Here is a 16,289-nt window from a genome sequence, read left to right as displayed (position 1 = left end):
TAGTGTATTATAATTTCAATTAATAATTATAGTCGAGTTTCGACTACCGGGGGACCACTAGTAATAAATAATAGGACTTTACTTATGAAGTTGCCATTCGAAAAGCAATTTATGTACGGCTGGCAATAGATTCTAAATTCCAATGATATTTTATTTTAAATATACGGAAATCTATTTTAAGATTTCAGTCATTTGTTTATTGTTTTGTTTTCGCTATACTTAGTCTGGCCGTAAATACTGTTATTAAAAATAAACAAATTTTTTATTACAAAATAAACAAAACATTTGAATTTGGAATCTGTCATTTTTATATGATTGCTCATTGAGTTTTCTCATTTTGGCGCCAATACATTGTACAATATTTTGCGATATTAAAATGGAGTGGGGTGATAAAGAGAACCGAATCGCTGTGATTGCATTACACAGAGTAGATACGGAGCTAAATGCAATTTTTAAAACTCTCCATACGCTTGGTATTAGTAAAATGTTTGTGTACCGGACTATTAATAGAAGCAATGAGACCTCCTCTGTTTGTGACAGAAAAAGATCTGGCCGTCCACGTAGTGTTCGTACGAAAAAGGTGGTCAAAGCAGTAAGGGAAAGAATTCGAAGAAATCCTGTGCGAAAGCAAAAGATTTTCTCTCGGGAGATGAAGATAGCACCTAGAAACATGTCGCGTATTTTAAAAGATGACTTAGGACTTGCAGTCTCGACGAGGTGTCACCATTGTGGACACGACCTGGACACGGCGGAGCATACGCTCGCTGTCTGCCCCGCTTGGGAGGTGCAGCGCCGTGTCCTGGTCGCAAAGATAGGATCTGACTTGTCGCTGCCTGGCGTCGTGGCGTCGATGCTTGCCAGCGATGAGTCATGGAAGGCTATGCTCGACTTCTGCGAGTGCACCATCTCGCAGAAGGAGGCGGCGGGACGAGTGAGGGAAAGCTCTCCTCACTACGCCGCAGAAACCCGCCGCCGCCGAGCAGGGGGTCGGGACCGGGGTCGTATCCGTGACCTGGCCCCCTAAGAGCTAGGGGTCCCACCCGTTTTGTGCGGGGAGGGACCCAGACGAGGGGTGGCGTGCTCTGCACGCTCACCCGCAATAGGAAGCCGGGTGATGGTAGACCGCGTTCCCCCGACCGCTCTGGGGGAAGGTGTAACGCGGCGCCATCAAAGCGGGCTCTCGGCCCGCTGAACGAGGGAACCGGTGGTGGTTTCGCTGGCGGCCACCGGTCCGGCGTCCGTGGGACGGTGGGATAGATGTAATGTGCTCTGCGTCAACCCTGTCCCGCCGTTTCAATAGCCCCGACTGGGCTCCGGCCCGGTCCGAGGTAGGGCGCCGGTTGTGAGCGGCAGGAGTTTTTAGTGAGGTTCAACTCCCACATACCCCACCTGCCGCGCGGGTGGGGATCCGGCGATTTTCTCCTGTGGAAAAAAAAAAAAAAAAAGGACTTGCAGTCTATAAGAGACGTACTGGTCATTTCTTAACTGATAATTTAAAAGAGAATAGGGTGGTAAAATCGAAACAACTACTGAAGCGGTACGCAAAGGGAGGTCATAGAAAATTTTTGTTTAAGGATGAGAAAATTTTTACAATTGAGAAACATTTTAACAAACAAAATGACCGTATTTATGCTCAAAGCTCTAAGGAAGCTGCCCAATTAGTCGACAGAGTGCAACGTGGGCACTATCCGACTTCAGTGATGGTTTGGTGGGGTATTAGCTATGAAGGAGTGACTGAGCCATACTTTTGTGAAAAAGGTATCAAAACATGGGCACAAGTGTATCAAGATACCATTCTTGAGAAGGTAGTGATGCCCCTTAACAACACCATGTTCAATAATCAAGAATGGTCCTTCCAGCAAGACTCGGCGCCAGGTCATAAAGCTCGGTCTACGCAGTCTTGGTTGGAAACGAACGTTTCGGACTTCATCAGAGCTGAAGACTGGCCGTCGTCTAGTCCCGATCTTAATCCGCTGGATTATGATTTATGGTCAGTTTTAGAGAGTACGGCTTGCTCTAAGCGCCATGATAATTTGGAGTCCCTAAAACAATCCATACGATTGGCAGTGAAAAATTTTCCCATGGAAAGAGTGCGTGCTTCTATTGATAACTGGCCTCAACGTTTAAAGGACTGTATTGCAGCCAATGGAGACCACTTTGAATAAACTTTTTATACTTTAAATTGTTTTATATTTATGTATTAAACTAACACACTGTAAAAGTAATAAATGTTATTTGCAAGAGATTTTTTATTATTTTTAATTGTAACAGTATTTATGGCCAGACTAAGTATATGGATCTTTTTCATCAATATGAACAATATAAAAATACGAGTGATTATAGAATAAGAGTTCCGTCGCGGTATCAATGTTGCACAAACAGCTCAATACTTTAATGACGTGAGCGGAGTGAACACTCCAAACGAATGCATGACTGGTTTTTGGTTTGAGCGCTTCCGATATGGAAATTTCGATGTAAAAATGAATTCCGTGGTCGCCCGCAAATTAAAGTCAAGAACGACAAAGAAAAGGCGATAGCGGAAGCTGACGATACCCAATCTACAGCCGAGTTAGTAGCAAAACAATATTGGTACATTTGCGTCAAATTGGCAAGATAAAAAAAAAAACTTGAGGAGTATCACAGGAACTGAACGATCGTCAGCACAACCCACTGAGTTTCTCGCCGGATCTTCTCAGTGGGTTGCGATTCTGACCCTGTGGTAGATTCAGTAAACCACTCCACTTAGCTTGTTAGCAAATCTCTCAGGTTGAGCCCGTGAACTCGCCTACCCGTCTGAGCATAGCTGAAATAACCTAGGGTACCAGCCATTAGATAGCAAAAAAGTTACTTAACAGACCCAGAAACAAAGGGATTTTAAACCGTATTGTCACTAGCGAGGAAAAATGAATCCTCTTCAATACAATCAGTACAGTATTCTTATGGTTTACGCGAGTCATAGACATAATTAAAATTAGTTTTACGACTCTATTAGTTTCTGACTACCAAAGCTATTGTGTCGAATAGATGGGTGGACGAGCTCTCAGCCCACCTGATGTTAAGTGGTTACTGGAGCCCATAGACATCTACAACGTGGACGCGCCACCCACCTTGAGATACAAGTTCTAAAGTCTCAGTATAGTTACAACGGCTACCCCACCCTTCAAACCGAAACGCATTACTGCTTCACGGCCGAAATAAGCAGGGCGGTGGTACCTATCCGCGCGGACTCACAAGTGGTCCTACCACCAGTAAAAACGTTGGAGATATTTAACATAATTCTTCTTCTTAGTCCCATACATCATTGCTGAAGGTCGTGTCCCTGAAAGCCCTTCGTTATTATTATTATTTTAATCTCAACCACTAGAGTTGTCCTAAACCACATCCACAACAGCTTAAAGTTATTATTATTATTCGAAAAAGAAGTCTTCGAAATTTAAATTAAAACCGTAAAAAAAAAAGTTTAATTATATTACGCTCAATTTGCAAGCTCGTTAGCTATGCCGTTCCCAAGCACGCCGGTAAGTCGGTAAGCGCGCGCATGGCACGTTTAATGTTTTTCTGGCACCGTGCCAAGCGGCCCGACCGTCAACAATGTTCCATTACTAGCGCAAACATTGTAACGCGAGATAGCTTCGCGCTGTAAGTATTCATTTCATGTTTTTGTTAAAAAAAATCGAAAATTTATATCGCAGATGGAGCGTGTATTGATAATTGTATTTCTTGCCGGATCTCCTCAGTGGCATCGCGATTGCAATCGTGTGGTACAATTCAGCGATGCACTGCTCTTGCTAGGGCCAGTGTTAGCAACTCTCTCAGATTGAGCCCGTGATCTCACCTATCGGATAGTGTTAACAAATCAAACTAAATGGTCCGCACAAAACTCCTGTATTTGAAAATAAATGGTGTACACGACAAACGAATGTAATGACGCCGCAGGAACAGGAAGAGAGCAAACGCGAGGCTGTTTTTTGACAGATGTCAATTCTAACGCGTTCCGATACACGGTGTCTCATATCAAGTTGAATTAAACTAAATAAAATCTTTACTAACAGATCGTGTGTAGCTGGAATAGCCTTCGCTACCAGCGAATAGGGGTAAAAAAAGCATTATCATTGAACCGTACAATCGTCAGCTTTTATTCATATTTACAATATTTTTTTACTATCTAGACCATTTTTGTGGTTACCAGAAGCCATTGACGTAACGAGCCCCAAACATAAAACCCTCGGTCGAGCAGGAACATAAACCCCTCGGTCGAGCAGGTGTTATCAGATTCCACCAGTTCCACCCAAGCGCATGCTCACCTATTTGTCCTGGTGAAACTAGAAAGACATCCCCGGGTTTCCACTGATCCCCCCGTATAAAAATTTATCGGCAAAAACGTACATACTTTCCCGTGCAGGCTTACCATATAGTATAGTATACCTATATAATATATTTTTATACTATGGTATTGCCTTATTATGATTGTCGTTCGAGAATACATGTCGGGTAGGTATATCCTCTGGAAAATTGGTAGCTGCTTAAGGAATTGCATCCTCATAGTCACGTCGTTTGATACGAATTTATTAACGTTTTTATTTATCCTTTACACGAAGGTTATTAATATTATTAAACGAAAGGTTTTTTTTTTTAATTGGTATCGGGGACAGAGCTGTAGACTAGTGATGTCAGTGCAGTTTATCTTTTTACGCAAACAACTTTAAAAAATCGATCCGATGTACCTACTAATATCGATTTGAATATTTTTTTATTGCTTAGATGGGCGGACGAGCTCACGGCCCACCTAACGTTAAGTGGTTACCGGAGCCCATAGACATCTACAACATAAATACCGCCACCCACCTTGAGATATGAGTTCTAAGGTCTCAGTATAGTTACAACGACTGCCCCACCGTTCAAACCGAAACGCATTACTGCTTCACGGCAAAAATAGGAAGGGTGGTGGTACCTACCCGTGCGGACTCACAAGCGGTCCTGCCACCAGTAATTACACAAATTATAACATTGCGGGTTTTGATTTTTATTACACGATGTTATTCCTTCACCGTGGAAGTCAATCGTGAACATTTTTTTTTAATTTTTTTTCTGCCCTTGTAGGCAGACGAGCATACGGCCCACCTGATGGTGAGTGGTTACCGTCGCCTATGGACTTCAGCAATGCCAGGGGCAGAGCCAAGCCGCTGCCTACCGCTATTTGTTAAGTACGTATTTCATTAGAAAAATTGATACCCGCCTGCGGGATTCGAACTCCGATACATCGCTAGATACGAATGTACCGAACGTCTTATCCTTTAGGCCACGACGACTTTCGACGATATTAACACTTGATCGTACAGTTCCGTATCGAGAACACAGATACCACGATATCTCTTACACTACACGAGTCTTGTTCGTAACGTAATACATCTTGTCTGGCCCAATGACAGGTCAAGGAGTGACTATTTTAAGAGCATAGACCAGTGATTCTGAACCTTTTTTTTGTTGCGGCACATATTTAACGATTTCAAAATTTGGCGGCACACAAAGAAAAAGATAAAAATTATTTACTTACTACCGAATCACATACATTTGCCAATTTTAACGAAAGAAAAGGTGCAGTAACTACTATGCAACACCTTGTCAATCCCAACTATCACTAGAACAACACGTTTTGTACGCAGAAGTGGCAAGTGTGCGCCGACTTGAGACATATTCCTATTGCTATGCACGCCGCTTCATCATAATTTGGCACTAAGAAAAACCGCGTTGCAAAGCAAATAATAAAATAATTAATTTTTTTGTGGATTTCAATATATATTCATGTTAAAAATATTTTTCTTTTTAAATGATATAATTTAATGATATTAACATTATTATAAATCTGCAAAATTTGGCGGCACACTTTTGAAATTTGGCGGCACACAAAAGTGCCGCGGCACAATGGTTGAGAATCACTGGCATAGACTATATGAGGCCTATAAAATCAAAGGCAGCTAAACGCCTTTATGTCGTAAAATGAATTAATAATGGCGCTATCTTGTTTAGTTAGTTGGACACGCTTTAGTGTTTTCGTGTTATAAACAAATGCAGCTAAATCTCTAACAAATTCAGTTCAAACATTTTATTTTTACTCTGTACTAAGTACTAATAAACGAAGTTTTATCATTTAAAATTCAGATTATTAGTAATATTCTCATTCTTTATAAATCTGCTTTAAAATAAAGAATATCGTAGCTATACGAACAAAGTTATTTCAGCTCCTCAAGCCGGGAGTGTTGCTAACACTGGCCCTAGCAAGAGCAGTACTTTGATGGCTCGGGAGGATCCGTAATGACGTGTTTAGGGCCGATTTTTGTAGTTTACCTGAATATTTGACAGATTGGATTTAGTTGCCTTTGATTTTATAGGCCTCTTATGTAGTTTTTTTATTTTTTATTGCTTAGATGAGTGGACGAGCTCCAGCCCACCTGGTGTTAAGTGGTTACTCGAGCCCATAGACATCTACAACGTAAATTCGCCATCTACCTTGAGATATAAGTTCTAAGGTCTCAAGTATAGTTACAACGGCTGCCCCGCCCTCAAACCGAAACGCATTACTGGTTTACGGTAGAAATAAGCAGGGTGGTGGTACCTACCCGCGCGGGCGCACAAAAGGTCCTATCACCATTTATAACAAAAAGTCTACATTTAGATTTTAATGTTTTATGATATGATTGATGTGTGATATTTTATAATTAGCTCCAAAATAGATTATTGCAATTTTTTTAAATAAGTCAGACAACAATTTCACTTGCACATCGAGGTAATAATAATTAAAATTTCTTAAATAGTTAGTTCGTAGTGTCACGCATAGGATTCGTATTCGTCATTTTATCAAACTGTAAACGCCCACTATTGATATAGGGCTTCAACATAAGACTTTTTAGCCACAAAATGGACGCAGTCGACATTATTTCAGATCTAACGACATCTGTCATACCATGAGTCAGAAGATATCAGTGTGTGTAGCTAATTTTTTACACGCTATCATTGGTTTGGTATGCTTATTTGTATGTAAGGGTATCTTTGAATGTAATTTTTACTGATTTAAAGACGTCCGACTAACTAGAAACTTTGGAGACGCATCAAGTACGGATGTAAATGCAATAATTTTATAACTTCGCACCTAATATGCGTCCTAATCAGCATCAAAGAGAAAAACAGATGAGATCAAAATTGTTAGTACGGTTTGCTTTTAAGCGTATTTTGCCATTATTATGTTAGATAAAAAAGAGATCTGTTATAACGTGTTCGTGACGTAATCAACGTTGGATTAGGTCAGTGTTTTAATTCAGTTCTGTGTCCTAATAGCGATTTCCGATATGCCAATTTTGTATTTTAATAAAATGCAACCTTGAGACAAAGCCGTTAGGTCGGATTTCTAGGGATCTGTGAGCAAATATATGACACGTTTTAAACGAATTTTGTTACGATTAAAATTAGTTTGTTACGATTAGTAACATCATGATGCTTAGACGCGACATAGAAAAAATAAATAAAAGAACAGTGTATTAATACTACTGGTGGTAGGACCTCTTGTGAGTCCGCGCGGGTGGGTACCACCACCCTGCCTATTTCTGCCGTGAAGCAGTAATGCGTTTCGGTTTGAAGGGTGGGGCAGCCGTTGTAACTATACTTGAGACCTTAAAACTTGTATCTCAAAGTGGGTGGCGCATTTACGTTGTGGATGTCTATGGGCTCCAGTAACCACTTAACAACAGGTGGGCTGTGAGCTCGTCCACCCACCTAAGCAATAAATAAAAAAAACAGTACGGTATAAATAAGGACATAGAAAATGGATCAACTACTCTTGAAAATTATATTATTGAAAGCGTGATGGCTTTAAAAGTCTTGCGTCGCATATTTTGTGCAACTCTTCCTCCGCATTTGAAAGGAATCAATACCTTCTTTTTTTCCTACCTATGCTGATAGCCTTGAGAGGCTATTTCAGCTTCGCCCTAACGTTTGTAGGTGAGCTCACGGGGCTCAAACCGGAGAGTTGCTAACACTGACCCTAGCAAGAGCAGTGCTTCGCAGAATCTACCACCGGATCGGAAACGCGACCCACTGAGAAGATCCGGCGAGAAACTCAGTGGGCTAACAATACCGAAAATTGTAAAACGTATAAAAATAAAAATTCACAATAGAACCTTACACAATTACGATATATGTATACAAACCCATGAAATTCTCTGAAACCATTATTATGGGTTTAGAATTTCGGTATTCATTACAGAGTTTGTGAAGAGAAATTAGTCATTTTAATTACTAAACCGTACAACAGGCTAGTTCGTCTGACAGTTGGTAATGAATAGATGAATATTTTACTTGATGGCGAGGTTACAAGTATACTCGGGTATACGCTTAAATATTCATACGGATTTCGCATCATAATAATAGTTATTTTTTATTTATTTACTAAATCTATTGGACTGTGGGGACAAACTACTATTTTGTTATGACGAGAAAAAAATAATAATTTTTTAACCCTACTTCGCTGGTAGTCTAACGCTCAGACGAGAAAAAAAAGATAATTTACTAACGCATAGTATCAATTTGTGTTGTGTGAAGTATTTTATAGTATCAAGATCCGAAGTACCGAATATTAAAATTAGTTTATAAAACAAGAAAAAATCTTTTGTATCCATATATGGTAGAATACATTTAATTGTAAATAATTATATTATAGATCATCGTAATTTGTCTTCTAGCGTTTCTTCTTTCGTTGTTTGGAAGACATCGCTTTTACTAATAAGCCGACCTGTTGTTCATATCCTACAACATGTATTATTTTTCGGGGTAGTAGTGTAGTATTTTTGCCTTTTTTTTATTGCTTAGATGGATGGACGAGCTCACAGCCCACCTAGTGTTAAGTGGTTACTGGAGCCCATAGACATCCACAACGTAAATGCGCCACCCACCTTGAGATACAAGTTTTAAGGTCTCAAGTATAGTTACAACGGCTGCCCCACCCTTCAAACCGAAACGCATTACCGCTTCACGGCAGAGATAGGCAGGGTGGTGGTATCTGCCCTAATGTCACCATAAATTAGTGTGATTTCCTTAATATCTTTTAAAACAACTGGTACAGCATTATGCTGAATGTATATAACGTTCCTTCCCACTCTATTTCCACCGATATTGTCAAGTCTGACAATATCGGTGGTTTTTAGTCAAAAATTCAACTCATATCGTAAACAATTAGCAAGAACAAATCTATAATAAAATTTTTATATCTAAAATTATAATTACGCATGCATCACCTTTTCGCGTTCATTCATATTTACGAGAGAGGCACAAAAAAAAAAAAAACGTTTTTACACTATCGTCCGCGCACAAAACTAAAACATTATTTAGATTATTCGCACGCACACATTTGTCACTTCACACGGAAGAATGCACGTGTAAACGATGCATTATCAAAACCTTACACCATCCATCCGAGTTGAGCGATGAATATTCGAATCAAGGTCGGCCGAATCGACTTTTTATTTCTGGATCGTTCAGACGAACGCGCTTACGCCACTACGGGGCATTACATCATGGTCGCTGCTGAAGGAGCTTCAGTACGCGCGGTCCTTAGAATTTTAACGGAACTCTAGTAGCGACGTGCGAACGAGGGGCGTGCCACGAGAACTGAGCGAGAGAATTAACGTATGATTCACGGACAATTGCTCCAATTTCGTTGCCCACAACGTTTCTGGGGAAGCTGAGCTAATAAAATGATTACATGGATGTATCCTTGCGTCTGAACGTTTCGCTGATTCACCACAGTCGTTGCAATGCGGGCTTGGACATCGTTTTCGACTCTTTACTTTTAGACAGATTTACATTGACGGACGTTAATGAATCGTTACGGCTCATACGTCTGTTTCGAATGCAATGAAACTCTAGTCAAAATATATTCTACTAGCTATTACGAGCGACTTCGCTCGCGTGGTCAAGGAAACGTGTCGGTGAATGAGATGTTTTTTTTACCGGGATAAAAGGTAACCTATCAATATCTATATTTAACACTATCACTTATTATTAAGATCAAGTCGATTCGATGCTTCTTTCGACGTGAAAGTAGGATAAGCAAACACACTTTCACATTAATAATATTCGTACGAATATGGATTTATTGAATTTTATATATGAGTTAATTAATATATGCAAAGACAAGATTATAATATAATTTAAATCATAAAGAAAATGATTTAAATTATATTTATGTTTTTATTGGAACAGCGAGAAGATTATTCGCTCGCAACGAATACAAAATTTAAATCACCATATTGAACGCTGACGTCATTGTACTAACTTAATAGTGCGGTCCTGATGTCTAAAGATTTTTTTTTGTATATTGGCTGTATTTTGGATTAGCCCATATTTAAATATATACAAAAAAAAAATGTTATTGCTTAATTAATAAGGATCGTTTTAGGCTGACGAAATCTTTTACGTATTCTTGTCAATAATCGTATTACCAAGACGTTAGCTGTGAACATTGACGAACGTAGATGCACCAAGTGGTTTACTAAATACAAGGAGTTTAGAATTATTTAAATATTTATTTCCAATAAGTTACCTTTTATATTCATATCAAAAATATTTGACCGGAAGGTCTCTGACAACTGATTTGTTATTGAATGAGTCTCAAGAAATCGCCGAGTCAAATTGACATTACTTAATTTTTTTGCCAACGCTAGTAACCTCATGGGGTTATACTAGTTTTATCGAACGTGTAGGCGAAGCTCACGGGGCTCAGCCTGGCGAATATGCTAACAATAGCTCAACCAAGAGCAGTACTTCGCTGAATCTATCACCGGATCGCAAACGCGACCCACTGAGAAGATCCGGCGAGAAACTCAGTGGGCTTCGACATTACCATACTCTATATATACTAGCCTTCATTTGAAAATTATTATCGAAACAACAAAAATAAACAGGTTTTTTTATTGCCCTTGTACGCAGACGAGCATACGGCCCACCTGAGGGTGAGTGGTTATCGTCGCCCATGAACTTCAGCAATGCCAGGGGCAGAGCCAAGCCGCTGCGTACCAAAATTCCATATTTCTATAAAGATTTTATTTTATTTTATTCAAAACTAAACATATCAATTTATTATTAAAAACATTTCCTTCAATTGCCTTTTTACGAGACGCTCATCATGAGCGTTATCAAAAATGAACAACAAAAAAATTTCTCAAGGAACGCGGTGACATTTACACCGTGCGACGCAAAAAAAAACCCTAGTTGTGGGTAGGTACCAGGGTTGTTACGGATGCAATAATTTAGACATCCGCGGATGCAGATGCAGATGCGGATTATTAGAAATTCACATCCGCGGATGCGGATTGGATGCGGATGCAGATGTAATGCAGATGCGGATGCGGATTTCGCGATTTTAAAATGATAATTATTTTAAAAAATGTATCCTTTTAAAATCCCAAAATCCATGAATAAATAACTGAAAATCAATTTAATTTTAACTTTTTATTTATTTAATCATATTTTTTGAACAAAATTATACAAGTTTTTGGTTTTACTTATGACACAACAGAATTTTAAGCTTCGAGTTTCATAATAAAAAAATCTTTGTTTAATAATTAATCTTAAAGATTGGTGAATTATATCTAATAAATAGCAATATTGCAGCCTTCTCAGCTTCCAACCTGTTTCTTAGTGGATTATATGAGTCGACTATTATCAAAGCCGGCAATCTGACTTGGACAATTATTGGTAAATCAGAAAAACGAATTATTGACTTTGGATTCCATTGGCAGTCACAAAATTCTTCGGAACGACATCTTAGATAAATAACAGGTTAACTATTAACCTTTATTTAATGCAGGTTTTGAACCGTATTCTTTGAAGGAGACGATTATATTCAAACCAATCCGTATTGATATATCAATAACATTTTTTTGTCCAAATGCACAGATTGCCACCTTTGTTAATAGACTACTCATATATTAACCCAGCTCCACTAATAGTTGTTCGCTGGGAACACTGGCTGGTGGAGGTGGTAAATATCTGCATGCAAATTTGGAGAGAATTTTTTTTCTTCAATTCCTTTTCCTTATTCGCACTTTGGAATAAATAAAACTCATCCGGGTGTATTTATTTCCGATGATTTTTCAAAGTAGTAGTGCATCCCTTGCACGTGTAACTTTTATCCAATGTGCGCCTTCCTATTCGTCAGTTACCGAATGAAGTTAGCAATTACCAAACATACGAGAAGCACGTGCCACTCTCGCTCCGCCCACTTTCTTTACATGTAATTACTTGTTGAAATTAATCTGCATCCGTAAAGCTCCGCATTGATTGATGCGGATGTGAATGCGGATGCAGATGTCTGAAATAATGCGAATAGTCCGCATTTGCGGATGCGGATGCGAACATTCGTAACAACCCTGGTAGGTACGAATGAAGAGGAGTTTTCCGCCGGAGGGATCTTTACAAAACGATGCACTCCTTAACCTCTTCAGGGACATAGACACATCTGTGCTCTTTTTTTTGTTTTTTGTAATGAACAATCTCTACTTTGGCTTTTTTTTTGAAGTGAAACTTCCTTATCGGCGTTGGAAAAAAATTTACCGTCACATTTTTCGGTTACGCGTCACATTTTTCCGTTACGCGCCATCTTTTAATTAACGGCTGTATGTTCTGAAGTATGGATGCGCATTTGAGAAACCGACCTCATGTCTCAAGGTGGGTCACGGAATACATTTTGTAATTGCAATAATCCCAGGTAACCCACTTAATATCACGTGGACCGTGCTATTATTGTTATTACGTAAAATAATAGGAAGAAAAGTACCAGGGTATTATGATATCAAAGAGATGTATTATTATAACTTTACTCTGACGTACAGCCTTCTTTATTAATTAACGGCTGTATGTTCTGAAGTATGGATTCCGATTTGAGAAATTGACCTCATGTCTCCAGGTGGATTACGGAAATCATTTTGTAATTCCAATAATCTCAGGGAGCCCACTTAATAATATCACGTGGACCGTGCTATTTATTACTGTTATTACGTAAAATAATAGGAAGAAAAGTACCAGGGTATTATGATAGCAAAGAGATTTATTAATAATTAACGGCGGTATGTTCTGAAGCATGGTTTCGGATTTGAGAAATCGACCTCATGTCTCAAGGTGGGTCAAACTTCACGAACCTCAGGAACCCCATTTAACACCACGTGGACCGTGCTATTATTATTAATTTATAGGAAGAAAAGTACCAGGGTATTATGATATCAAAGAGATGTATTATTAAAATGCTGTAATAATCTTAGTAGCAAAAAGGTAAAGTGAAATAATTGTATTATTTGTATTCATGTCTATGATAATAAAATCCTTTTGTTTAAACTTTATCTAATTTAACTTTATTTAACCAATTTCTAGAAAGTTGCATGTAGATCATTTTTCGAAAAATAAGGCCATAAACAAGTTTCACTTCTTACGTGTGTACACTAGTACACGCACACATTTTTTTTAATTATCAAATTGTTTTCCATATAAAATGAACAAATTGCAATAAATAATAAATTTAATTCCTGTTTTTTGTGCTTTAAAAAAATCATTTCAGACGTGGTTAAAAAAGAGGTTCGTATACAGTCCTTCTCATTGAAGAGCGAATTCGTCGTCCCTAGCTTTTGATATTCGAGTATAAGAGGGATCATTTTTTGTTATATATAAGACTAGCTTTTGCCCGCGGCTTCGTTACTTTGGGATAACGCTAAATTTTACCCGCGACTTCATTTACGTAGAAGGTGAAAATATTTTTGAATAAGAGAATGTTAAGGAGCTATAAAATTACGCCTTTTAACCGACTTAGAAAGAGGAGGTTATCAACACTGAAAGAATTTTTCAAATCGGATTAGTAGTTCCTGAGATTAGCGTGTTCAACCAACGAAACAAACAAACTCTTCAGCTTTATAATATTAGTAGTATAGATAATTAAATAATAAGATTGATTCCAGTTATCTTCTCTCCAAACTTTCATTTAAATGTAGATGTATTTCCCTAATCTAAAATGGTTTTACAAATGTGTGTTAAATTAACAGAAGTCGCCGCTGTCTATAAGCGAACATCCCACTGTAACTCATATTATACATATGGATGGTAGAAGTAAGGAGCACCATCTTAATGTATTAAAAAGTGAAAAGGAGCAAATTATGGTGGCGCTATAGTCGCAAGTGGAAACATTTTAAAAACAGCGCCATAAGCTTCACTTCAATCCAGCAAACTTCGCTCTGTTTAAAACTGCTATATTCATATCATTTCCACTTCCTACACTAGCGCTACTTCGGTGAGTTTTCGAACTATAACTTTCTGTTTACAGGTGGACACTATTTCAACTTGTCCCTTAAATAAGATGGCGTTCCCTACCCTCCATAATTATAGTAAAATATTTAAAAGAGTATTTTTTTGACGTACCTACTTAGAGCAATAAACGATAAAGAGTAAGTCTATTGAAAACGAATGTTGTTGTCCGGAACAACGGTTGTATTTGCAATCTTGAAAATGTTGTTTGTATGATTCGATGTTTTAGTCAAAATCATTAGTTCTATAGTAGTAGCCACCGTTACAACGGCAATCATTCTACAGAGTTTCTCAGTGGGTCGCAATTCCGATTCTGTGGTAGATTCAGCCAAGTACTGCTCTTGCTAAGGTTAGTTTTAGCAAACTCTCTCAGGTTGAGCCTGTGAGCTCACCTACCGACCATAGCGTAGCTGGAATATCCCTTAAGCTACTACCCTCAGACACTGCCCACTGAGTTTCTCGCCGGATCTTCTCAGTGGGTCGCGTTTCCGATCCGGTAGTAGATTCTGCGAAGCACGGCTCTTGCTAGGGTTCGTGTTAGCAACGTCGTCAGGTTTGAGCCCCGTGAGTTCACCTACTAGTTAAGGCGACGCTGATATAGCCTCTCTAGGCTATCAGCTTGGGTAGGAAAATAAAAAAAATAAAAAAAGCTACCAACGTATAGATAGAGATTTAAAAAAGAAACCCCAATAAATGCTATGGATTAACTTACCGCGTTATTGACATCCCAAAACGTACCTGTTTAGTTTCGCTCTCCAGTTCAAGTATCTGTAGAGTGAGGGAGCTCTCCATCGCCGCCGACTCGTTGAGGAGGGCATTCTCTTGTTCTATACCACTCTGCGTTGTTACCTTCTGCGACGAGTCCAATTTCATTAAAGCCTGTATAAGAAACAACGTGTTTAATTAGTGATCAGTGCTGAAGGAAGCCGTATCGGTAGATTTTATTTAAGGTTTTACAAACGGCGTGTTGTGGTCGCACAAGATTAGGTACTATCACCCTGCCTATTCCAGATAATACTCAAGGTTGGTTTTGCTTTGCTTAAATGATCTAACGGCCCAGCTGATGTTACGCGGTTACCGGAGTCCATATATATCACAACGTGAATATCTCAAAGAGCGGGCTTAATGATACCGCGATTTTTTTGCGAATTGTTATACGTAATTGAGAAAATATCTTTTTAAAAAAGATTTTATTGCTGAAATAGACATATAAAGATTTTTACGACGACAATGACGGCAACCGTGCCGTGTGGAATTAGGAATAGAACTGACTAACTAGGGGAGGGGATTATTCTCTAGTAAAGGATCATAATTGCTGATGCTATTCGGGAAAGGTGATGATGAAAGCAAGGCTAGGAACCAGAGGGTATCATAACAGAACTTTGATTTTACACGAGGCTTGTGGAGAGTATTAAACAGTGGCAGCGGCTTAGCTCTGCCCCTCGCGTTGCTGGTATCCATGATTGACAGTAACCATTCACCATCAGGTGGGCCGTATGCTTGTCTGACTACAGGGTCAATAAAAAAAACACGATGTTATACCGTTGATCTGGTTAATGAGCACGAATCTACGTATTTCATTAGAAAAATTGGTCGTTAGATGGCGGTATTTGAGTTGTTATCTATAAGCTCCGATAACCGTTAGCCAAACAATATCTACAAAATCAGTCCTCCATGTATCATCACACATCACATTGCAATAAAATAGTTTCCAAATTACAACTTTTTTATTGTCCTTGTAGGCAAACGGCCTACCTGATAGTGAGTGTTCACCGTCGCTCATGTACGTCAGCAATGCCAGGGGCAGAGCCAAACCGCAGCCTACACGTGTATTGGCATCTTCCGGTGTTCAGATATAGTCATTGATTGACTCGGTGGTGGAAAGTTAGCGCCTCTGATTGTCGGGCCAGTGTTCGCTTTTCCGCATAAGGGAAAACATTTGTGTGATGAAC

General features: G+C 39.0%; 1 protein-coding gene across 2 annotated transcripts in view; it reads right to left on the bottom strand.

Moving 5' to 3' along the window:
- The window catches only part of LOC101740139 (protein bicaudal D), a 40,084-nt gene that overhangs the window by 19,517 nt on the left and 4,278 nt on the right, over window positions 1-16,289 (bottom strand). For both annotated transcript variants that reach the window (XR_009975644.1, XM_038017822.2), the window contains exon 2: window positions 15,076-15,216. Coding sequence is in view for 1 of the 2 variants with exons in the window: in XM_038017822.2 (XP_037873750.1) it covers window positions 15,076-15,216 (141 nt within the window). In the remaining variant the exon portion in view is untranslated. The remainder of the gene's footprint in view (window positions 1-15,075; window positions 15,217-16,289) is intronic.

The sequence above is a fragment of the Bombyx mori genome, chromosome 19 (assembly GCF_030269925.1).
Source record: "Bombyx mori chromosome 19, ASM3026992v2".
NCBI lineage: Eukaryota > Metazoa > Arthropoda > Insecta > Lepidoptera > Bombycidae > Bombyx > Bombyx mori.
The sequence above is the reverse complement of the archived record's forward strand: the minus strand, read 5'-3'. Positions and strand labels throughout refer to the sequence as shown.